General features: G+C 32.4%; 3 protein-coding genes across 5 annotated transcripts; 1 reads left to right on the top strand and 2 right to left on the bottom strand.

The window, feature by feature from the left end:
- Positions 1-8,756: 8,756 nt before the first annotated feature.
- On the bottom strand, positions 8,757-10,058 carry LOC105801536 (uncharacterized acetyltransferase At3g50280). Its single transcript, XM_012632795.2, has one exon. It carries the CDS (start codon positions 10,056-10,058, stop codon positions 8,757-8,759), a length of 1,302 nt encoding a protein of 433 aa, XP_012488249.1.
- A 2,118-nt stretch (positions 10,059-12,176) lies between these two features.
- On the top strand, positions 12,177-15,418 carry LOC105803940 (protein IN CHLOROPLAST ATPASE BIOGENESIS, chloroplastic). The gene is made up of 12 exons (XM_052623722.1): positions 12,177-12,328; positions 12,442-12,525; positions 12,735-12,809; positions 12,896-12,938; positions 13,017-13,074; positions 13,238-13,396; positions 13,471-13,533; positions 13,626-13,720; positions 13,809-13,890; positions 13,999-14,109; positions 14,248-14,442; positions 14,934-15,418. Exons 1-11 carry the CDS (start codon positions 12,223-12,225, stop codon positions 14,386-14,388), a joined length of 1,017 nt encoding a protein of 338 aa, XP_052479682.1. The 5' UTR covers positions 12,177-12,222; the 3' UTR covers positions 14,389-14,442; positions 14,934-15,418.
- Positions 14,716-19,320, bottom strand: LOC105803938 (filament-like plant protein 7). Of its 3 annotated transcripts, none has more exons than XM_012636391.2 (6): positions 19,045-19,320; positions 18,700-18,840; positions 18,146-18,290; positions 15,563-18,035; positions 15,385-15,470; positions 14,716-15,315 (listed from the first exon to the last, which is right to left on the bottom strand). In XM_012636391.2, exons 2-6 carry the CDS (start codon positions 18,796-18,798, stop codon positions 15,188-15,190), a joined length of 2,931 nt encoding a protein of 976 aa, XP_012491845.1. In that variant the 5' UTR covers positions 18,799-18,840; positions 19,045-19,320; the 3' UTR covers positions 14,716-15,187. The 3 variants fall into 3 exon arrangements, with proteins under 3 accessions (XP_012491845.1, XP_012491843.1, XP_012491842.1); XM_012636389.2 differs by having other exon boundaries at positions 15,410-15,470; positions 18,146-18,284; positions 19,045-19,313; XM_012636388.2 differs by having other exon boundaries at positions 15,410-15,470; positions 19,045-19,310.
- Positions 19,321-26,692: the final 7,372 nt, after the last annotated feature.

Genomic DNA, 26,692 nt, shown 5'->3' with positions numbered 1-26,692 from the left:
GAAGGCAAGACGTGGGATAATTTATTCGACGACATGGAATCAAGTTGGTTAGATAGAGATTTAATGGATCAATGGAGTTTTTATAGCATATATGGAAAATAAGGGTGTTTATATGAACCTCTATATGAGTTAGATGATAAAAAGATTGATATGCCCGAATACCCAATAGAGTCTCTTTCTAATCCACTAGAGATATTTTCATGTGGAACAATTAAGCATTACAAACCTTTAGCCCAGAACATAGACGCACACATGGATAAATTTGATGACGACACTGTGGGTCTAAGTCAGATGAGTCGTCCTTTTGGTATAATAATTGACACAATAATGAAGGACAAATTTGGTTGAACGGAGCTTTGAAAAACCGATGGAGTGATACCAATCAATACAATATGCCCAAACATTTGGACGACTTACCTTAATATGCGCATGGGAGTTATGACCACAAAGATAAAAGCAAGTATCTGGAGGAATCCGTACGTGAGTTCAATAAACATCCATCCAAGTGTGATCATATCTACCAAGCTAACAATGAAACATCCAATATTTTTATCAAGCATGTCAAATAAGATGACACAAATAATGGCAATACTCCAAGAGATATCAAAGTTGTATATGATGTTCTTAACTTTGACCATGATGACCACTATATTACCAACAATTGTCCAGATTTAGATGATGGAAATCGATAAGAGTTTGAAATCAGGGACTGTGTTGATGAACTAAACATACTCAAAGATGTCCCTGATCTAATTGACATAGAATCGGATATAACAGTAGATGTAGCCACTAATGTAAAAGTAGAAGTAACCACTAACATAGAGCTTAAAGTGATTCTAAATGAAAGTGTAGAAGAGCCAATACACTTTCTGGCCATAGTAGAGAAGGTACTAGCTGAAGAGATCGATGAGTTCAACTCGTTCTCATCTGACAAAGGTAACATAGCTTGAGTAACTAAAACTTCACGCAACATAGAAGGGAGGAAGCTTGAGGCAATAATACCCCGAAAAATGATTTGGGTTTGGCTCGGATTTGGTGCCAAATAGCTTGTAATGTGGATGTCACGTTGGTCGAAGATAAGGCAACATCGTTGGAATTGATCGAAAGGGCTGGTTCATATACATCGACAGAGGAACAAATGTCGAATCAAAATATCGAGAACCAGCTGAAAGTTCTTTTATGGTGGTGACACAGATCATCTCGATTTTTAAAGAACTTCTACTTCTTGCTTTCAATTTTGTTTTTTTATTAATTTATTTTATTAGTTGTGTTTAGTTTTTTTTCCATAGCAAGTGTAGATACCATGGAGTGATAGAACTGGAAAAAAATCGAAGAAATCAGAAACTGGCCTTGATGTCACGACATCCTAGACAAAACACACCTTACAACATTGAAGGCCCAAGTTCACCTGAATATTTATAGACATTCTATCATCCATTATCAACACTTCGTCTTTTTCTTTTTCTTTTCTTTCATATTTCTTTTTGTAGAATTCTTTTAGGTACTCTTCGTCCGCTTAAAGCATAAACACTAAGATTATCGTAACAACAAGAATTCGATCTACTCAAGGAACTTTTCTTGTTTGTACTTTAATTATTTTACACTAAGGGAAATGTATGTTCTAAAGTGTGGGGGAAAGTAATAGGATTTTTTTTTGTGTGTTTACTTTAATTGAATTGATTATTTATTTACAAAAAAAATATTGTTTTTGTTGCATTGTGCTTGGATTATATTAATAATGTGAATAGTGGTTGACAATAATGAAGCATGTAATGAATTTTGTCAAGCATTAAATTTTTTATTGATATGAGATAATTTGATTATTTTTAGGAAATTGATTAGGTTACTTAGTTTAATTGCATGGTAGATTAGAAGTACCTAACTAAGAATGTTTGATGATGCCATATAAAATATAAGTCTTTTAGATAGTCGTAGAGACATGAATGCTTGAATTGATTATTATTCATTCGGTTTAATTTAAAGCATGAAAGAAATTGTGTATGGTGGGATGCTTAGGGATGACCTAAGGCATTGTTTGAATAGCCAGTTCTCGAATGACCATACATTGATGCTAGTCTTCTCATTTGAGCCTGATAACTCCTTTTTGATAAACCTACAAAAAATTGAAACCCAAAGACCACATATAAATTGAAAACTTGAACTCTTCCTATCCTTGGTCCTTTAATACTTTACTAAATAGACGTCAGGCCATAGATATTGAGGGTTTAAGTATAAACATCACGATGGTTTCAAAAAAAAGAAGGAAGAAATAATGTGATATAGTGATTATAAGTTAGGAAAAAATGTGCGACAAATAAAAATCGAGAAAAAGTCAAAAGTAAAAACAAGAAGAAAAAGTACAAAATAGAAACAAAAGTACTGTGATTGAGAAGATAGTAAAAAGGAAAAAAGGAAAAACAAAGAGTCACAAAAGTAAGAAAACTCAGTCATCAGTGTACCAAAACTTGTTAAGCCGACCATAGTTGCTAGTATTATATTGTATCTTCATACATGGAGAGATAAGGTAGGTGAGAGAGGGAGACAAAAGGCGGTAAGCTTGGATGGGACATTAAGAGGGAAAAGAGGAAACAATGTCATGTGTCTAATTATTTACAGTGTTTGAACCATTTTGAGCCATATTTTTCTTTGTACTCTTACTGTTCTAAACCTCAGAACGTTACAAGCCTAGAATACCAATGTGATTTAAGCATTCTCTATGCATAATCTTCTGGAATTGTTAATAATTTTATTTAATAATTTTTTTGATTCACATGATTGTGTCTACTACATATTTGTTTGATTTATGTTAATGGTGATATTGTTAAACATTTGGTCATGGGAATTATTTTTAATTTGTTAGTAATGTAACTTTGTAAACTAGTACTAATTTACTTTAAAAATTTATATGTGCGATAAGAATTGTTATACCTTTAATATTTGACAATCATGTTCTTCGTAGTAATAAAATCCAAGGGGTGTCTTATTTTTGCATGCTATGTGTCTAGACTTGGTTTGCTTGAGGACAAGCAAAAAGTTAAGTATGGGGGAGTTTAGGTGTGAGGTTCTTATTTACATCCAACTTCACTAACTTTCGCTTGTTTAAAGAAAGAAATTAAGTCATTTTCTTATTAATATTTTTATTTTCTCGTTTTCCAATATATGTGTTTTGGTTGTTTGAGGACAAGAAACAAGTTAAGTGTGGGGGAATTTAATCTACCATAAATCATACTATTATTTACATCCCTTTTTACATATAATTATAACTTGTTTAATTGTAAATCAAAGTATTTTAGTATATATTTAGGTTGTTATAGTTACAGTAATAATTTATGCTTTCTAGTAATTTTTATTACATTTTATATATCTAAATAAGGTTACATGGTCTTGCAAGTCAAGTCAGGAGCTAAAGATGCTTATTTGGGCCAAAACTTATGCCTATGTCGAAACACCAAGATACTGATGTCTCAATGTCGAAGACAGAAGCTAAAAATGAGTTCTGAAGCAAAACTACCCTCGATGTCGCGACATAGCCCTCCTATGTTGTGACATATCCCCTGCGTAACCTAAAATTCCTGCACGTTTTAACTACATTTTGAAGGGAAATTAGGTGTATTTATCCTAATCGAACTCTAAAGACTTCCAAGGATAATTTAAGCACTTTAATATTCCAAGTTGAGCCTATATAAAGGCCATTGTAATCAGGTTAAACACACAATTTTAGGGTTTTGATTCTTAGGTTTTTCTTTCATTCTTAGTTTTCACTTAGGTTATTTTTTGTTCTTGTCATCGAAAGATCCTATTTCGAATTAAGACTTCTGTGAGAGAAGATTGTTCCAAAACCACGCTTTCATTGATAAATCCATGAGCATTTATTTTCTTTATTCTCTTCTTTATATTTCTTTCTTTAACATTGTTAGATGAATGTTTTTGTAAAGATTAGAATCAATTTTTGCTTTCTACATATTTTGCATGTTTCAATTGCTTTAACTTAATTAATTACTTGAATGATAGAGCTTCTTAGTGGATCAATTGTTTAAGAAAGGAAGAATGTGAAACAAACCCTAGGTCTGACAACCTTAGGAAGTCATTTAGGTGGAATTGACCCAAAATTGGTATGGCCTATCCGTGAACACCTTAACCCCAAATCGGTTTGGACTATGAGGTCAGAAGATAAGTAGTTCTTGCTGACTCATTATTCTATTGGAAGATTGGAAAATCTTTCTAGGGTATCGACTAGTTGGTTGATTAGACTCTACTTCAATAATTAATTAGGTAAAACATTTGGATCTAGGCTAAAAGGAACTCATGTAGTTAAAACAATGAATAGGAAAAGTCGATACAAGAACCTATGAGTAGATTTAAGTTTAGTTAAATTTATTTAGTGTATTATTATTGTCATCATCTTGCTTCTTGATCAACACTACAAACTTATGACTCGAGTAGATTAGTAATTATTTCCCATAATTATTTCCCCAAACTGCAATCCTTTGGATACGATCCTTTGAAATGCTTACCAAGTGTTTCGATGTAAACAAACTATATTACAACTTGACCCATATACTTGCGGACACCACCTCAAATCTATATCTTTAGTTGCAAGATTGACACTCTGGACGTTGGTACGTCCGAAGGTGGTCAGGTACGACTCTTGAAGGTACGACTCTCATCCCCTCTTAAGGGTTCACGATCTCACCGAACGTTGCTTGCTTTATTACATCAACATAATCCCAAATGGTTATTCTGCCTTCAAGGTAAGCCTAATTTTGAAAAATTAATTTACCTTCAAGGTTAACATCATTCTAAATACTTACAAATGGTTGCAGTGCCTACAATGCTAACGTAATTTCAAATACTTATGAATTACCATAATTTTTTGTGAGAAGAAATACAAACAAATTTTCTTAAATCAAATTGACATTGCCTACGACATAAAGACCTTATTGTTATTTTTTTCCCTTAGACATGGCCACTTTATAATCTTCCTTTCAACTGGGGGCAATTTTTGTACATATATATCTTTATTACAACTTAGGTCCCATCAATGACTCATTTATACACACTTATTGGGATTAAGACAAAGGGGGTTCTTCCTTACTTCCACTACCGAATCTGTAGAACCACCATACACCATCTTTGGGGCCCTTCTTCCACATCCATAGGAGGTCTCCACTACTTCTCTCTCTCATCTCAATTACTGACAGCTCTTCCCCTACACGAGTGAACTGCTCGAAACTTCTGCCACCTTCTTCATTTGTTGAAATCTTGTATCAATAAACATGTAAGTTGAAATAATTTAAAAACTAATAAGTTATAACACCAAACACTCAACTTAAATGATTGGATGAAAAGCATCACATCTATTACCAAAGCAACTCAAAACAAATACATACACATTCATGAAATTTTTATTCGCAAAACATGTTGAGCAAGATAGCAGTAAGGGATATTGAAAACAAGTTAGGGGAGAGATCGAAAACATATTAGGAAATTTTTTTTAATTTGATTTATGGGGAATGATACAATTTTTTGTGTAACACCCCTAACCCATATCTGTCGCCAGATTAGGGTTACGAGGTATTATCGGAAAAAAAACACAACTTTCAAACAATTACAAATGCACACTTGATATATTCGAATTATTAAAACAATGACTAATTACATATTATACATACATTATTAATCGTAAAACAAATATAGTATCTCATGCATATAATCATATTTACACCTTAAAAAAATCATGCCTCAAATCCATACAACTTATGCTTCAAAATAAATACACTAATTGTGTGTTTATCATTAAAATGGTATTTAAAATATATATATAATGACTTCTAATCATCTTTATACTTATTAATAAACATGTACTTAATGGACTAAACAAAACATGTTACAAAACCTATCCTCTATTTCATATGCGGCATTAATAAGTATATTCACACTAATCAAATGAATATATATACATAATAGTATTACATCATGGCGAATCTTATAGTCACATATAAAATCAAATTAAACATAACAATTCACATCATATCACATAATTTCAAAGCGTAACTAACTTAAGACTGAATTATTATAAACATAATTTAATAAGCGCTAGTCATGAACTAGACTTATTTTAAGTCATTACCTATATACAATGCAAAACCCTTAACATACCAAAATCAAACATACCATGCACATATATGAATATATATATATATATATAGCATGCTTACTAATATCAATTCTCACACATTTTCAAGTTAGAAATCCACATTTTCTTACACAACCATACGTGTACACACCTTGCAACTAACTTCAATTAACTATTCATTAATTCCATCGTAGCCGAATATATATGCTATACCAACAACTAATAATCCATGCATATAATAATACCATAAGCATATACCACACTCATAATCATTAAACACATGCATCCAAATCAAATTCAAATCCAGAAAGATATAAGCCATTTTCGCATGGCTTTTAAATATATATACACATTGGTTCCAAAATTAATATTTTAACTATGCTATACATGTCATATATTTGAAAACGATTTAGCAAAGTACCAAAAGAAAATATCGATAGTGTGATGAGCTTAGTTGACGATCCCCGAACACGTAGCGATCACCAAAATCTATACATCAAAACAGTTATCCAACACATTGTAAGCTAATTTAGCTTACTAAGTTATAAGCAAATAAATTGTACTATTTAACCCGATATCTCAAATAATATTTAACCAATTCATACTACTAAATCATCTTACCTTTAGCTTACCATATCATAAGATAATTATTCACTTATTACTATGATTTAACTAAATTCAATATAATTACACAACCATAAGCATTTCTTCAAAATTTAAATACAATGCTAAATACATTATGCATTTCCTCATCATGTAATATAAAGAATCATCTTATATATATATATATGATTCCAAATATAATCACCACATAGGTTTAATACCTACAAAGCTTAACCTTAAATACAACCATAATGGTTATTACTCAAGAATTCCAAGTATTTACTCATTTTACTAATCATGATTTCTCAATTAAACAAATACTCAATGCTAATAGTTATTCGAAAATATTTAATAAATTCGCACACTTAGTGCTTTACCATTAAACTCGCACACTTAGTGCTTTACAATTAAACTCGCACACTTAGTGTCGAAAGTCAACAACTCAATACATCTTATTTCAAAAATTTTATCACTACATGTATATAAATATCTACCATTCAATTCAGCATAATTACATAGATACTAAACTGATTTAAAACGATACAAATATATATATACTTAATAACTTACCTCGGATGTCGTCGACTAATAGATCGGCTACTCAACTACTTTCAATTTCCCCCGATCTAAATCCGATTTCTTGGTTTCTTGATCTTGAATCAAGCTCAACAATGGCCGAATACCCTAGCTTTGTTTCTTTGTTTTCTTTTGTTTTGTTTTGTGATGAAGATGGAGTGAAAATAATGATAATGGTTTTTTTTTAATGTTTATTATAACATAATAACATATTATACCTCATAATAACATATATATTATATTAATAATATAAGAAAACCATATATATCACCTAATGCCGTCCACTAACTTGGAAAATGGCTTAATTGCCACATAAAACTTCCAATTTATAAAGACAACAACAATTAAGCACTTTCATATTTAACCCTCAAATTTTCACTTTACGCGATTTAGTCATTTTCTCAAATTAAGCACACAAACAATAAAATTAATTCATGAAACCTTCACACATATAAATTCACACATCATAAACACACAAAATAATATTAAAATATTTTTCAGACTTAGATTTATCATCTAGAAACCACTATTCCGATTAGGGTTAAAATTGAGCTGTTACATTTTGTAATTGATATTTGTTATAATGATCTAGGGATGACAATAAAGTGGGGCAGGGGTGAATATCGCTAAATTCACTACCACTCTACAATTGACACATTTTACTCCATCACTCACCCCACTCCACTATGGATGTATAATCTTGAAAGCTACTACCACCTCTATAGAAGTTAGATGCATCCATCCCCGCCCTACCCCATCCCGTCATGCTCTGCTTCTATTTAAATTTTGCTACTTATTTTTAATATTTTCAATCTTTTTAAAGTCAAGCAAATATTTAAACATTTTTCAAAAACATATTTAACCATAAAATATATGCTTTTTTTTCTATATTATGTTGTTACACTCTTTTAATAGTTTAAATATACAAGGATACAATGACAATTTTATATAGTGGAGTGGGTCGGGATGGGACGAGCAACTACTATGACCGTTTCATACCCACTATGCAAAAGAAAAAATTCACCCTGCCAACGTCCACTTCTCGAAAAAAAATCCATTCCATTCGGAGCAGATTAGTTCGAATCTATCGAACGGTTTGGATTTTACCATCCCTATAATGATCACATCTTACTAAATAAAAATTTAACATTTTTTTTTGGTATATAGTGCTAGTTTCTTTATAATTTCTTTGCATCTTTAAATTTTTTTTATTAGATTATTGTTACATTATCTCAACTTTAAAGCTTGAAGATTCAAATTTAATCCAAATGTCTTGGGAAGAAGTTCAACTCCACTTCTTTCGGGTGAAATAACTTTTTATCTTTATAAACTAAAGAATGCTTTTAATTTGTTTTGTGCCAAAAATGGCGAATGAGGTAAACGTTTCAAGCAAATTGATTCTTATTAGGGGAAATTTTCATAACAGTAATGGACACATATATCATATGTTTAATGCAGCAATGAAGTCTTCGTCGTTTTCCATGGCCTGAATTGTCTTAGGCGATAGGCAAACTTTAATCTCAATATCTCCTTCTTCAACTCCCGGAGACACCGTCACCAGCCCATCACACTTGGACTCTGCCCCATGACTCATTGCAATCGGTCTTCCCCATCCAAAATCATTGCCATATATATCGAACCTGGGTGAATTTCCTGTTAACAAAGCATTATTCATCATCGGCCCTGTTTGGAATAGCAAAGGACTATTCACCCACCACTTGACAAAATTTATGAAGTTTTCCTCTCTGTGATTTGCAACAACCTGGTTTATTTCCCATGCAGCGTTTCCTAGCCCCTTCTCCACCAGCTCCCCTGCTTTCAAACTCACCTCTGCACTATGAATTGCATTTCCAAAGTATTCTTCTGACAGCTGCTGCAGTTTTTGTCTAACACCAATCACTAAAAAAATCATGGTCTCTTGATTCGGGTCCATCCGCCTATTCCGCATGATGGATTGCCAAAACAGAGACAAGAGTGCTTGAAGAGAGGAAATCTTGTCGGTGTTCATCTCAGCATTAGCTTTTCTTTTTATCCTCACAATGCTCTCTTTTCTGAAATTAAAAACTCTTACTTTCAAATTACCAGGTTGAAAGAACCGTTCTTGAATGTGCTCCTTTTGTAAAGGAATCCGAATAGGGTAATGTATATCATCAATAAGTGGTCTCTTAAATATGGGAGGTCTAGATAAATAATCAAAACCACGAGAAATTTCAGACCAAGAATTAAAGAAATGCCAAAACGAGGCACCATCAACAACAGAATGATTGGCACTGCAAGTAATGAAAATACCATCAACAAGCTCAGTTACTTGCACTGCAAGCAATGGTTTTGAAGTGCCCTCAATATTCTTAACGCCATCTAATTGGAAAAAGGCGTCGACGGTTTCGGGAACATAGACAGGTTCCACGAGATCAGAAATGTTTACATTCTCAGCTGTGGCATGGACAAATAAGGCTCCGGCATTGTTGCAGTCAATGAAAAAAGAAGTAGTTTTATCTTCATGTTCAATGGTGGCAAGGCGACCCGCGAGCGGAGGAAAGAAGTCTAGCGTACGTGAAAGGGAGGTTTGCAAGTGATGGATCAAGGCCTCCGGCAGTTTGGGCTTATGGAAGAGCAATCCTGCCTGCAAGTAGCCGACTAAAAGGTGTTTCAGATCCCATGGAGTTAGATCTATCCTGTCGGTTTCTTTGCTTCGGCTCCCTGCCTGGATGATTCTCGAGGAAATGAAGCGGATGCTTGCCATTATGTTCCCTGCAAACTTGACAACTTTTTATATTAAAACTTACCTATTTTTCTTAGAGAAATCTTATATGAAAGTGAAATTGAAATTTGCGTTGCTTCTTATAGTTGATCTTGATTAACATTTATGGCTTTCTGGAATCTGTTTTTTGTAATTTTTCTCTTTTCAGTTTCATGTTCTGTGAAGGTTTCAGGAACGTAATTAAGCCTAAATGAACTTTAATTCCTTGTATGCTAATGTACGGAGTTACACGGTATTATATCCCATTTATAAGTATTTACTACAAGAAATAAATAAATAGTATTAGAAAGTAGAAATTATACTATTATTTTTATGGTTAAAATATGCTACCAGTCCTTATTATCTTTATACATTTGAAATTTTAGTCCCTCTACTTTTATTTCTAGAAATTTAGCATCTCTATTTTTCAGATTATAAAATTCAAATCAAATTGTTAACACGGTTAAAACTCTTCTTTTAAATTCACTTATATCACATTTTGAAATAAATAAATAAAAGATATTCCTTGACATCAATGTAACAATAAAAATGACGTTGTAATGAACTTAAATTTAACAAAAAAATATCGATGCTAACAATTAGACTTACATTTTAAATGAAAAAATAGAGGATTAAATTCTTAAAAATAAAAGTAAAAGAATTAAATTTTAAATGTATGGAAAATATAGGGACTTAAAGCATATTTTAACTATTTTATTCAATGAATAACAAAACTGAATTTGGATTGGCATAATAAATTATTTGGCCCTCCAATTTTACAAGAGAAAAAATCATTTTAATCCTCCATTTAATATTTCACATTTTTTAGCTCTTAAACTTGCTTTATTTGTTAAATCACCTAAATTGGATAGAAAAGTTAACATTTATTAACTTTACTACATTTGAGCCAATTAAGCTAGTGCAAAAAATTAGACTCATTTTCTAGACCCAACTCGACCTGAAAATTGAGCCTAAAAATTTGCCCAAGCCCGATCAGGATAAAAATGCTAAACTTGAGTCCGATCTGTCTGCATTAATTTTTATATAAAAATAAATTTTAAAAATATAATACAACAAATAGACTAAAAATATTAAAACAAATGTTTCCCAATAAATTGAAAATACATATAAAAAAGTTTTTATACTTAAATAACATTAAAATAGTTACAATTTAACAAGCAAATACCTCTAACATAGTAGTAAAATTAACAATAAAACAAGAGTTATACAATATCTAAACAATAATAATAAAATAGTAGCAATATAATAGTGAAATGGTGTTAAAACAACAACATAATTGTAACAAACTATAACATAACAGTAATAAATAACAACAAACAACAATATTTTTTATGTAAAATTCAGGCTGGGCTAGGCTCGATCAAAAAGTCTTGGTTGAGGTCCAACTTATTTTCTAAACAGGTTTTATTTTTTTGTTCAAACCCATTTTTTAAGTCTAATTTTTTTGCCAAAACCCTCATATTTTTTGAGTGGATCTTCGGGCCTGAACGGATGGCCCAATCCATGATTAAGTCTAGCTGACATGACATACACATGGATGCCACTATGCCAACAACTAATTAATTTTTTAAAGTCTATAAATTTAAAATTGCAAATTATTAAAATTGTTTAAAAGTATAAAAATCATAAAAAAATAATATTTCTAAATTTTATAAAAATTAATTAATTGCTAAAGTGGATTGTCACGTGACAATCCATGTGCATGCCATGTGAGTTAATTTTCATTCAATTTTGAGGTGATTTGACAAACAATACAAATTTAAGGGTTAAAATGAACGAAAATTAAATGAAATGATAAAATAATTTTTTTATAAAGTTGTAGAGTCTATTTGAATTTAATCCAATTAATTTTATACAATTACCGGTATATCAAAATCTAAATAAATCAACATATATAATCTTAACTTAAATAAAACCATAGTTAAAGCTCTTGTCGTGTACTACAGACTTGGTAAAAAAAGGAAAAGAACTTGGTAGGAAAGAAAAAGAACTAGGGTACAATTGGATATTACCTTATTCGGTCCAATATGTGCACATGTAACTCAAAAGCCTTTTAAATTTGGGCTTTCATTGGATCTTTGTTTTCCTTTGAGAAAACCCTGTATGTTACTACTGATCTGGCTGGTCGTCTCGCAGTAGCAAGGTCATGGCGTTTTCATCACCACGTGCCACTTCTCTGCTTCTTGGCCATGGAAGATGCGCCAGATTCCTTTGTTCTTCATCCTCTTCTTCTTCTTCTTATTCATTTCCGGGTAGGTATTTTGTATTATTATCTCTTTTCCTTTTTGTCCTCCCATCTTTTTCATTTCCTGGTTTTGGCTTTTTAACGTTTTTAAGTAAAGAAAATATACTATGGAAATTGCAGAACACATCAGTTTCATCAAAGAAGTGGCTGCAACTCAACCTCCTCAGCATCTCTCTCAGCTTTTAAGAATACTCAATGCAAGAGGTAAATAAAAGTTCCTTCTCTTTTGTTATGATATTGGATTTGGTTTTTTCAAGTTCGTATTTTCATTTCTTGCGGTTTTGATCTTGACCTTTTTTTAATTTTGTTGGCTTGGATCCTATTACGGAGAAGACTAATAAAAGCATAGTTTGTAGTGATTTAAAACTCTAAAGACTTATATAGTCTCCTATATATCTGGTGCATTCCAACAGATGAATCAATTCTTTCTCCTGGAGCAAAGCAAGGGTTAATGCCGCTAGCAATTCCGCTATCCCAAAGCAACTCAGGTACTGATGAAGTATATCTATGTTGGAATTGGCTGTTAATAAGAAATGCTTAAATTGATACTGTTGCATAATTTTGCCGGTAATAGGTGCTGTAACTGCATTGCTCAGGTGGCCAACAGCTCCCACTGGGTGAGAAACTTCAAATGTCTGACCTTTTATAATTTCTTAATTCTCTTTAGCCTGATTCAGATTCCTCTCATCCCTTAGAATGGAGATGCCAGTGGTGGAGGTTCGTAAACATGGAGTTTGGCTTTTGGCCAAGAATGTAAGTTTTGCCCTCAGCATGACATGGCCAATGTGACCGTTTCCCTTGCTAGGATCCGGAGCTGGAGTACCATTGTATTCGATATCTTCAATATCAGTTCTTTACCATGCTGGATATCTTTTATACCTTGTAATTTGTCTCCCTCTCTCTCTCTCTCAAATAGGTAGACCAGTTTATACACAGAATCCTGGTTGAAGAAGATGCCAATAATGGAATTGATGAGTTATTTCATGCTGCATCTGATGCTGGGGAGAAACTTTATAGAAAGGGCGACTTTTCTAAATCTCAGATTATGGATGTAGATGTTTATCTTCTAAGAAAGGTATTAAAACCATATATTTCTTCTATTGTGCACTTTAATCAGGTTTCAGCCATGTTAACGGATGACCATTTCAGGTCGGTTTATTTCCCGATGTCCTGGAGCGCAAAGTGGTGCAGCATTTTGAGAATGGAGACCATGTAAGACTACTTGGCTGCCCTAGCTATTTTAAATGTATTCATTTCTGCACGAAAATTAACATTTGTTCTTTATATGCACCTGCTTGTGAAAGGTTTCCGCTTTGGTGACTGGAGAATTCTATACAAGGAAAAACCATTTTCCAGGATTTGCACGGCCTTTTGTTTTCAATGCGGAAGTTTTACTGAAGTAAAAACTCCAGTTACTTTCACTTGAGTTTATTCTGCTATGTTCAACTGACTTGTCCTACTAAGATGCTTCTTTGGCATTTTTTTAGGGTCGGGCGTAACGTAGAAGCTAAAGATGCTGCAAGGGGGGCTTTAAAATCCCCGTGGTGGACTTTAGGTTGCAAGTACCATGTATGGGAACCGCAAATAGTCATTTCATGAACTTTCATGTTCTGTTTTCCCTTTCAAGATAGTAAATAGAATTTACCTTCTCATATTAAAAAGTTGCTTCGTCTGCAGGAAGTTGCTTGTATAGCAGAATGGAAGGATGAGCAAATTGAATATAGAACAGAAAAAATGACGGAAGAGGGAAAGCGAGAAGATTTAAACAAGGGAAAACCAGCTTTCCAGGTTTCTAGTTATTGCTTGTTATGTTTATTGATCTGACTATATAGATATTAAAAGTGTGTATCTATCTGTTTCTTCTTTTTTGTTGTCACTAATTCTCTTTCTTTTGTGTATGATCGAACTCCTAAACAAAATCTGCAGATCGCATTGGATGAAGCGGCCTTTTTGTTGGATTTAGCTTCTGTGGAAGGGACTTGGGATAGCACTCTGGAGCGAATTGCTGAATGTTACAAGGAGGCTGGACTCCATGATATGGCAAGATTTGTGCAATACAAAGACTAATTGTTAAGGCGTGGGAATTTAGTCTGCAGTCTCTTAGATCTTCAAATTTTCATGGTACTTTTTTATTTCTTAAAAATAATTGATGAAATTGGGGATTGATTGGTCTCATTACAAGTGTGAGCATGTTTTGCAACGGGTTGATTTTAATCTATAATAGAGAAAAGTTGTACTGTCTCTTGTTAGTCAATAAACAAAAATGAACATTCCAAACGGTTAAGAAAACCAGAATATTATACACTTGTCCTGACTGAAATTTTTACCTTTGTTCAGGTTTCTGTCATGTATATATATATATTCACACACAGACTATAAACTTGATATTCTCTCTTTGACCAGTGAAAAGCCGGAATTTTATTCATTTCCACACAAAATATGAAAGAAAAACCAAAAATTAAAAAACTGTGACAAAAGCTCGAGAGCCCCTTTTCGTCAACACTTTATTATTTTTGTCTATGAAGCAAATGGAAGAGATGTTTTCTTGCTCTTACTTTTTGTTTTCCTCCACAAGAGCTTTTTCCATAAACTCCCACCTTGTTTTTTGCTAGGAACGATTGCTAAAGATTTCACCACAGCATTGTCTTCCTGGATTTTCTCTCCACTTAAAACAGCAATGCTGTCTGGAGGTGCTACCGTCCTGTTAGAGATGAAAGATGAAGTCGGATTGCCTTTTTCTTTGGACTTAGGAGATGCAAGATCGTTCGTTTCAGCATTATCTTCAGCTATCATCTGATCTAGTAGAGATGATCTTTGGCTCGTCATCTTCTTCCTTGGTGGAGTTGGGATTGCAGTCAAAGTTGGACTAGAAACAATGTTGTCGAAAAGGACTGCTTCCTTTGTAGATGCCAATGCTTTCAACTGCTTTCCCAAGTTTAATATAGTCTCTTGGCACTCGGCCAACTTTTCTGAAGCAGCTGCGATCTCCCAGTCCTGCCAGATTAATCAAGAGTCAAAATATCAAAACTACCAGAGTAATGATGTGAAACGAAATTACGTTACCTGCATACATGTGATATGAACTTACTGTTCGAAACTGGTTCTCGTGGTGCTTGATTTCAGGATTTGGTATTTCCTTTTCTGTCACACTGAAGACAACAAAATATCAATTGCACAAATTCTAGATGCTGCAAACAGAATTGATCATGATATTAGGTTCAGAAGGTAAAACTGATATTACCTGTCAAGACGTGTGACCTCCAATTCTTCATGGCCGTAATTTTTATTCTCAGATTTCAGATCTTGAGGAGACTTTGGACAAGCCTCATTTAGTTCAACTATGGTTGATGAGAGCTCATCATCAGGGTTTTCATTCGTTGGTTCATGCTTTTCAACTTGACCTTCAACCATTTCCTCCGTTCTTCTCAAAGTATCTAACTCTGCCTGCAAGTTTGCGATGGTTTTTCCAGATTCCTCAAGTTGATTGGATATAGAATCACTCCTATCTGTGGTTGATTGGAGCTTATATTCTAGATCTTTCTCTGCAGTTTCCTTGTTAACTGATTCATCTTTTAGTTTTCGGTTTTCTTCTGTCACACTAGTCTCTTTCTTTTGAAGGAAGTCATCATTTCCATTTGGAACAGCAAGGTGTGATTTATCTGCCTCTACAAATTGACTGACTATTCCAACTTCTGCTTCACTTTCAGTTCGTGATTCATCCCGGTTGAAATGCTTCTTAATTGCATCTTTCATGCTTGAAACATCTTGAAGGGAAAAGCAATGATTAATGATCCAGTCCAAAGCAGAAGTCAATTCTTGGGTAAATGTGTTGAGGTCTGTCTTTCCTTTCAACAGGTCATAACAAGCTTGCACAAATTGCTGTAAAACAGCACTAAGTTCAGAAGTTTTCCACTGGAAAACACGAACCATGTAGTCCGATGGTGTTTCAGAGTGCTTGTATGACAAGGAATTCCTCTCTTTGAATAAGGACTCCAGGATATTATTATCTGTTGATGATGTGCTGATCCCTTCAATAAGCTCAATTATCCTGCAAATTGATTTACTCAAATCAGGATGAAAGCTTGGATCGCTCTTCCTGTCTGAGCAAATGTTAACATCAGCATCCCCATTAGATGATGAATCCATCTTTGAAGAACCATTTGAGGGTTTCCATGCGATGTAGCCACTAATACAGGAGGGATTGAAGCCATTGGGATGGTCTGAACCCTCCCTTTCATCAAACATTTCACTGGTGTTTGGATAGCTCATGCAGGCCAAAGATTTTCTAATATCCTCAAGTATTTCATTGGGGTTTCTTTGAGTTGCACGGTTTTGCTCCAAGATCACCTTAAGTATATCCCGAAGCCAGCCACACTCTTTGCTAAGCAATGGGCTTTCAGACTTCATTTCATTGTTCAACATGCTACGGTCTGGCTGACTGTCAGGAACAGGGACTATCTCCTTACATATTACCTCCAAGGAACTTCCACTTGTCCCAGTTTGCATAGGTCCAAGGGTCCCATTAGCATCATCCGAAGAAACATGAGAATTTCCAGAAAATTGATCAGCAGAAACTAAAGCTAACTTTTCCATTTCGACAAAGTCATCCATCAGATTTATTTCTGAAGATCCAACAGTTTTACGTAATGGCGACTCCCTCAACTGTCTATTCCTGCATTGCTCCAGTTCTGAAATTAAAGCTGAAGCCCAGGATTCTGCGCAGCTGGCTTTATCATCGCTGCCAACATCAGACATGGATGCTAGAGAGACCTCATGTGGCAGTGCACTATTCCTGGTTGCCTCATTGTTTACTTCACTTTTTGATGATTCTTCAGTGTGAGACTCAACCTCGGATAATTTGGAAGCTGTACATGCATACATGACTCGAGAGAAGTGAAGTTCATTCATTTTCTTATTAAGGGCTTCCTTGAGAGCCTTATTTTCTTCTACCATAGCACATAACTGCTCATTTAGGATATTAGTTCCCTTCCTCGGACTGTCTGAATAATTGCCGACCACAAAGTCACGCCCTGGACTGGTAGGACTAGGATTTAACTTTCTCCTACTCATTTCAATAGATTCCTTTCCCAGCATTTCAACTTCATTTTTCATCTTAGCCAAGGCAGCAGGACCTGGCAGTCGTTTCCGGACTAGGAGACGGAGCCTTTGACATTCTGATTCTAGCTTAGCAATTTTCTTCACACTTTCTAAATGTCGCTTGTGTGATGCTTCAGCTGTGCGGCGATTGAATTCTCTCTCTTCATTCCTGATGTCAAGTTCCTTCTCAAGCACTCGAACCTCATATTTCAGAGAAGCATTTTCTTTCTCTGTAGACTCTACTTTTGCCATTAGTGCAATAAAATCAGTCTCCATTTGAGCCCTTTGGTTGTTTAAATCATCAATCACTTTTTCCTTTGCCAAGAGAGCCCTACTTAGATTCGTATTCTCAACTCCTAACTTGGTAACCCTTTTGCTAGACTCCGCCAACTGTGCCTCTAATATCGTCTTCAATTTCTCGAACTCTTTTGAAGCCTTCATTATGGCATCATGAATTCTTTGCTCGTGCTCTTCCCGAACAAACTGTAGTTGCTGCATGCATTGCTTGAGGGCCGTGTCAAGATGATTTAGCCTTTCTTCGCAAGCAGCTCTCTTCTGCAAAGCTTCATCCCGTTCTTGCTTTAGAATAACTGCTTCCGCTTCTACCTTTTCCTTGCCTTTCATATAATTTGTTGGTTAAGAAGTAGCTAAATAATGTAGAGAAGAACGAAATCTAAAATGCAGATCATTAAACAGCAAAACCTAAAAGGGGAAAACAAAAATATACCGACAACAGCTTCCATTGCCATCTTTTCATGTTTCTTTACAACTTCATCTTTGGAATTACAGTCAGGAAGTGCGGAAGAAAGCTTGTTATTCAAAACTTTCAGTTCATTCTCCAATTCTCTTCTGTCAGCCTTCAGTGTCTGTATCTGGGAACCCAAATCACCCAGAAAACCTAATTATAATAAAACAACACCAAAGCAAAAACTTCCCAGAAAACATGAATCCTAATATGGTCCAAGAATTATATAATACATTATGTGAACTCTTTTTCTCACTCTTGCTTTGTTGTGCACACATTTATGCAGCTGAGTTTAACTTGATCACTCAACAAATGATAACTTAGGGAAAAAGAAAAGGTTTCTAATCTGAAGCTCATGTACTTGAACATCTCATATGAATGCAGAAGAATATATATTAAGGGAATAGTTTGGCAAGATTTATTTATTACTAGTAGTTGAGTTGGGATCTTTTCTGACCTTATCAGCAGTTCAGAAAATCCTGAACATAATTTAAATTTTGGAGAAAGTTTACTGAAAATACTAATTCTTAATTCACCTCATCTTCATTGTCTTTCAGTGACGGGTTTAACTTGTCAGTTGCAAGAATAATCTTCTCAGTAGCCTTTTTCCTCCAAAGCCATGTTTTCTGGTCCATTGTTTCACCAGTGTTAATAATTAGGCTTTCAACCCAAAACACCTGCATTTAAATTACAATGTTGATTAAAAACCAAAATCTGCTTGCATCAGTCATTAGACAAAATATATATGTTTCACAAAACATAAAATTCCAACACATAAAAAACTTTAAAATATTCGTTCATTGAAGTTCCATGCGTACAGTTCATGCTAGATACTCCCAAATTATGAACATAGTTTCAGAGCCGCTGTTAATATCTTTTACCTCCAATGATTAGTGTAAGAGTAGGTTCTTAGTGCGCATGGACCATCAAAGCAGAGAACTGAAGGCAGAGGAGGGGGTGTTGGAAATTCCAGTGACAGCAAGGAGTGGAACAAAGAAGAGGAGGAGCTAAACCAAGCAACATAAAGGAAAGAGAAATAGTGAGAGAGAGAGAGAGAGAAGTGGAGTGTGTTCGGTAAACAGGAAAAGTAAAATGTAGGAAAAGTGAAATTAAGGAGAGAATAAAAGCGTTTAGGGGAGGGAGTGAATGAGATCCTGTTTTGTTGGTTGTTTACTTTCTTCTGACGTTGCGGCAGAGCGGAAGTCTTTTGTCTTTTTTTTTTTTCTCTAAAATATGTTTTAATTATTCAATTAAAAGCTTAAAACTCGCCTTCTTTCTTTATCTTCACTTTTTTTTCTTTCCTTTTAAGTCTGAATTACTTAATTTTTTTAAGGCTTAAAAGTAAAAATGGTAACATTTTTTTTTCCCTTTTCTAGCTACAAGTATAATTGAGTTAGAAAAGACAAGTATGATCAATTTTTCTATGGTTTCGGGTAAAAAAGTTATACCATTCAATGTAAACTCTAATTTAATGTAATTATACATATAATTTTTTAAATTGATGGTCAGGTTTTATTTTTAAAAATAGTGGATAAGTTTTTAAAAAATGAATAAGTATTTCTATTTATTTTAATATTATAATTATATTTAATATTATCAATTAATTATATTTAACAAAACACATTATAATTATAATTAATATAAATTAAAATTATTTTAAATTTTAAATTTTATAAATATAATTACACCAAATTACATTTTACATCACATGGTCATTAAACAATGTTATTTCTTGCAAGTGTTAAATGAACCTACCCCATCACCTTTACCTTTTTTTTTCTCTAGAATTTGTAAAAGAAAATTGATTTGGGTTGGGAAAGAAGATGCTCCTAATTACACCTTTCATTTATGTTATATATTGTATGTAATAAAATGCTCAAGAGTGTTTCTTTATGATGCTTTTTAAATATAAAATCATTGTAGCTAATGGTATATTACGGTTGTTATTATTTCAGTAAAAGATAATATATTAAATAAAAATAATTTATCTAAAATAATGTTTGATTATCTTTAACAAATGCTTCTTATATTCCATATGCATATAAATTAAAAGTTCAAAGTAAAAGAACAATAGCCAAACAAGTGAAAGTCATTGATCCGGAAAAACAAAACGTTAAATTCAGCTAATCCATTTGATTAATTTTAGTGTTTCTCTCCAAATGGTAGTAGTTAAATTCGATTAGTTAAATTCAGTACTAGTTTAATACTATGCATACAACTATAGATTTATTTTATATTCTACAATTGGGTCATTCTAAGGCTTTCTTTGGATCACCAATTAACACTAGTATAATGGAATTTTAAGGACTAATGCCTTTTTACTGGAGTTTTTGAGTGTTTGGAACACCAATAGTAAGGAACGTATGGAAAGCCTCACCTCACTGAAACTCCAATTTTCAACTAGAGCTTTAAGCTCCAATGGAAAAAAAGCAACCCTAGTCAACTTTTTTTTTTTGTTTAAATTTTAATCTTTTATCTAATGTATATTTGCATTGTAAATTTTTTAAAAAAATAGTAATTATATATATTACCGTTATATATTTAATATTAATTAATTAAAAATAAACATTTTAATAAACATATTTTATTAAATGAATTTATAAATTTACATATTTTTAATAGTTTCGTAAAAGTAAAATAATTTAGAAAACTTCTATTATATATCATTTTTAATTTAATGTCCTTAATAATCATTTTTTTTATTCTCACCTCACCGCTACAATTATGTTTGAATCCAAACACACACTCCACCGTTGTTTTTAATCTCACCGCTACAGTAACTAATCTCACCACCACTGCTGTTTTTAACCACACCGGAGGTAAACGCACTGCCCATCCAAATTAAGCTTAAGTCCCTATACTTTTCAAGTTTTGAAATTTTAATATTGATGCAAATGACAGACGTCAATCCATTAATTGAAGTTTTAGTGAGTAATATGTGAAAATAACAAACTAATATGACATGACACATATGATAATATATTTGTCATATTAAATTTTGAAAATAGTAGAACTTAAGTTATTAATATATTTAACAACTATGATTTGGTAAGAACTGAAGTTTTAAAATTTTAAAAATACAGAAACTAAAAAATCACCAAATAAAGTACATGAACTAATTTCACAACCAAAAATTTTTGAGGTAAAATCTTATTTTCATTATCGTAATAACAACAAATCTTATGAAACAAGATTAAGCACTTGGTGCCCCTTTCACAACAAATTAATTACTAAAAAGGACACTTGATCTAATCACGTCATTTTAGCTTAAACTATAATTGGAGTATGATTGCATCATTCAACCCAAATTGTATTAAGTTGCTTTTTCCTCACAATGTTAAAAGTACATTATCACTAAAGCTTGGACATATATTCTTGCTTAAACCAGGGGCATACTTTATTAATCACTTTCATTTTATTATTACTCTTGGAATCTTTCTTCTTTAATTATGCACTAAACAATCAATGCGATTTTTGGTGGTTTAGTTAAACAGTGGTCCCTTAATTCCCCCGCCCCCACCATAACTGCTTTAATTTTTCTCTAAACAAGACATTCTTGTATTACACGCTTGTGTTTATCTGGTTTTAACACAATCAATTGAAATCTACGTGTTTTATTCTGTTTTCATTTTTATTTTAATTTCAAAATTAAATCCATCTGAATTGATAAATTTAAATTAACAAGAAAAATGCTGCAATCACCCTTCATAATCCAACCCATATTTAATGAACCAACAACAAAGCAGTCTAACACTACCCTATATGAACCGACTATAGCAACAACAAAAGATTAAAAGCATGCCATTTACCAATCCAACCCAAATTTATAATGTCACAAACATGCCTTGGTTTCTCTTAAATCTCCCCCACCCCCTTTTTTTAACATAATGAACTCTCACCATTACCATCACCATCACCATCACCAACAACTTAAACTCCTTATTAATAAAATAACACTAATGCCTTTGTAACTGAAAACTCACTTGTTATTCCTATTTAATGCTAATTCTCATTCCTCAAATTAAAAAAAAAAAATTGTTTTAAAAGTGGCCAAAAATGAATTATAAAATTTTTAGGATCAAAGTATAATTTTATCATTATACTAACTAATAATTTCATAAACTTCAAAGGAACTAAAAGACATATTTACCATCCCTCACACCTATAAATATAAGTTCTCACAATTTACTTAGGGCTTTTGGCACATTGGTATTTTTATTTCTAAAACTCTTTTAACTTATTCCTTTACTCAACTTTATTCTCAGCCATATACAATCTTGCTCCACCTTACAAACCATCATTTGCTGTTACACTCAGTGTTGTCAGATTTGCTCCAATCTTCCTCTCTACCTTTATTCAGTACATCTCATTCATTTATTTACAAAACTATTTTCTTTATTAGAACAACCCTCTACCGTTTATTATTCACATTTTACATTGTAAGATTGCATTTTAGTTAAAATTATACATAAATACTATTATTTTCATGCTAAGTAAATATAATAATTGATGCAAGCGAAAGTAAACTTAAAATAATATCACGTCTACGCTGTTTATATAGAAAAAATCAGAGTAGATTTATCAAAGGTAGAATTTAGTTGACAATGTGCTCATGACCCAAAAATCAATGAGCAGATATTAAAAAAACTAAGTTTATCCCCTCGGTGTGCCATTAATGTACGCCTCAAGAAAGCATTTGAGTCTCCTAAATTTTGTACTGCTCGAATTGATAGGTTTCCTTAGAGGAAGGAAAGGAGTTGGACAAGGAGACCTCTTGTCTCCTTATCCTTTTGTTATTGGTATAAATGTTCTCTCAACATTGTTAATATGGTGTTATTTTGTGGCAATGACTGAATCTTTTGACAAGCCCTTAAAGAAGAAAATTGAAGTCCTAATAGAAAGTTTGTTGGAGCCCAAAGAATGTGTTGAGGATGAAAGCCCACTAATTTGTTGAAAATTAGGTGAATGAGGCTTCAATAACAACTTCTTCAACATGTTTATGAATATAAGATGATAAGAAAATATCCTCAATATCAGTAATAGAATTAAAATGTTAATGATTCTGATTTCTTTTAAATCATAAATACCACATGAAAGTTTTATTATACAAAAATGTTTGAAATTGTGATATTTTTATGGGTAAAGTTATAAAGCAATTAAACTAAAATTAATGCATAATATTAAAATATTAAATTTAAATAATAACTATATGAAGGAAGCAAGTTTTCCATATTAGCAAGAAATTCTTATTATAGAATATTATATATATATGATTTGGGTGAAAACCCACCTATAGTATATATATTAGATTAGATTACCAATTTATTTTATTGTACACTTCTAATGTAGTTTATGTAAATTATATTTTCTGTAATTAATGTAATAATATGTAATTTTCACTAATGACATAATTGTATGAATTTTTCATTAAATATATATCATTTTCATAATTATTTGTTTAGTTGATTGCTTATAATTAATAGGATATAATGAATGTTTTGACCATTCAAATACAACTATTTTCCTTAACCTAAATATTGTTTAATTAGTACACGTCTGATTTGTAGGTTGACAAATGTCAATAATCTCACTATGACGTATAGAATTAGTTCCCTCAAATGCTTCTTTAAATTGCTTTAGTGTATAAATATATATGATTTGGGTCATTCATGACTTGAGGAAACTGGTGCATGGACCTTGCTTGAAGACTCGAGAATTAAAACTAAAATGTACACATTAGATTATATGAAAATAAATAAATAATAAGTGAGTTTTTAACGTGAATTTTGTTTTTAAAAAAAATTGATTTCTTCAACTGAATTGGTGATAAATAATCTTAACTCACTTAAGAGCTTTATACTTATAAGATTCCATCAAATACAAAATCATAAACAAACTCTGGGTGAAGGTTGAAAAGCTTGATTTGAGTACCTAAGATTTTTCTAAGTAATGAAAAGGGTTCAAAGCAAATTTCATAAACAAGCAACCATTATAAGGATTAATCAATTAAAACGTTCTAAACCAACCAATTTCCTAATCTTAGAAAAGGGTTTCCCAAGTTTCTATTTCCTAGGCTGTTTGCCATGATAATTGCTCACCCTTTTGAGTGAAAACTGAAAAAAACACCCGTTGTCCCCTTTCTTTTTCCTCTCTTTTCTTGCCCAAACTGGAAACTCGTAGCGTTATCTCTCCGTCTCCCAAAGTGGAAATTAATAGTTCCCACATGCAAACTTCTTACATTTGCCACTCAACTTTTTGGATGTTAATAATGAGATTAACAATATGAAACAAAGTGTACGGATTTATTTAATTATTTTTAAATATTCATAAAACAAAAAATAATCAATTGCCTTCAATTAATAAATGGATTCAAACTAAACTAAAACAATGCAATTTCTTCTATGTTTTACAGGGATAACTCATTCGATTAATTTATAGATGAAAATCTAGTGAAAGTTCGATTATTTAAATAAGAAATGCAAATTGCTCTCAAGCTATATCACTTTTTTTTAACTCTACGAACTTAAATTTTTTAAAGATAAATATTAAAATTATATATAAATTTTGATTTAATGTGCGTTATTATATATACATTTTAATTTTGTGGAAATTTTATTTTAATTTGATTCAATTTTACAAATCACTAATAATATTATTGAATAACACTATTTTACATTGATATATTGCATGTGCAAACACTTTATTAACATAATATCAAATAAATGTATTTCTTTATTTCTTTAAATGTGCACAATTGAATCGAATCAAAATTTTGTATATACATGAACCGCAACTCAAATTTCATATGTACAATTACACCAAATCAAAATTTATATAAAATTATATATTAAATCAAAATTAAAGTATAAATTTTATCTGTTTTATCAAAATATAGCTAAAATATATTTTCATTATCCAAATTAGCCCAAATGTTATTTCCATTTTTTATAATATCAACCGATAAGAACTTAACACATCATCTAGCATATAGAATTTATAATTTATGAAATAAAAAATTTAAAAATAATTTTATTTAATTAAATAAATTGAAAAGTAGAAACCTTAAACCAATAAAAACTTGTCACGCTTTTTTTTTTGGTCTTCCTCTTCCTTTTTATCTCCCTCTCTCCCCGATTCAACCAAGAATAAGTTCTCTTAGCCAGAATTTAAGATGGCAACCCAAGATTGGTTTTTTACCCAAGTAAGTTTATTACCTAATAACTTACAATTATTTAGTTTGTGAGCTTTTTTCCCTCGAGATTCAAAGCAAGATTTTTGCTTGAAAAGATTGGTGGAGAAAACGTTATTTTTTGAACAAAAGAAATTGTTTTGTTCTTTAATGATGATTGACTGTATATAAAAAAATTAATATACAAACCATTCTACGCAAACAGAAGAAATTATTTATGAATGCCATGGAAACTGGCCTTAATTTTCTTGATAAAATATAAGCTTTGCCTGAATGAGCCTATGTACAGGATTCTTTAGTTAAGAAAAAAACCAGTGCAATGAAATAAACTGAATGTATTGAGAGAAGACGAAGAAGATTAAAGAATACCTTATAATATTGAACACAGTAACAGGTGGTAGTTTATAAAGTGGAGAATTTTTGTGTGTGGCTAACAATAAAATTGAGCTATGGAATAGTTTGAAAGAGTTTTACAGACAACTTTGAAGTTAGAATGCCAAAAGCCCTCAAATGAGTTTGAGAACTCATATTTATAAGTGATTTGATCAAATAACATAAGTTCAAGAGCTAAAAGAGGGGCTAATTTATCTAAATATGTTGAAAAAAAATCAATTAAGAAACTATGCCGTTTCTTTGAAAATTTATCGATTTACACTATTTTTGGAGAGAGAGAAGAAAGCGCGTCCTACGTAGTGTTTTTCAATGTTTTTTGTCGAGAGATGGAGACCAGAGACGTACACGTTCCATCTTCTCTGCGACGAGTGTACAATTACATTGGAGGACGTCAGTTTACAATTTGGTCTACCGATCGATGGGGATGTCATTACGAGGGACAACTGTTAGTGTTGATTGGAGTGCAACATGTGAGCAACTGCTAGGGAAGGTGCCAAACAAGTTTAAGGGTAGCCGGATCGAGATGGGATGGTTAGAGAACAACTTTGAACACATTGAGGACTTCACGAGTGACATTGAAAAGGAACAATTCGTGCACGCATTCATCTTGAGGTTGATTGGGAGTCTGCTAATGCCAGACAAATTTCACAATCTGGTACATTTAAGGTGGCTACTACTACTAGCTGATTTGAAAGAAGCGAGATAACTTAGTTGGGGATCGACGGTGCTGGTGACATTGTACCAAAAAATGTGTCGAGTGACAGTATCAAACAAAGCTAAAATAGGCAGTTGCATGCTCCTTCAATCGTGGGCATAATATCGACTATCATTTCTACACCCCCAAGTGCAAGCCCCTTACGAATTCTTACTCGTAACATGGTAAAATTCATTTGATAAAATTGTTACTATTTAAGAATTTTCATTCTTGTAATTTTGAAATAACATAT

Source organism: Gossypium raimondii, chromosome 11 (assembly GCF_025698545.1).
Source record: "Gossypium raimondii isolate GPD5lz chromosome 11, ASM2569854v1, whole genome shotgun sequence".
NCBI lineage: Eukaryota > Viridiplantae > Streptophyta > Magnoliopsida > Malvales > Malvaceae > Gossypium > Gossypium raimondii.
Note: the sequence above shows the minus strand (reverse complement) of the source record. Positions and strands in the feature narration are given on the sequence as shown.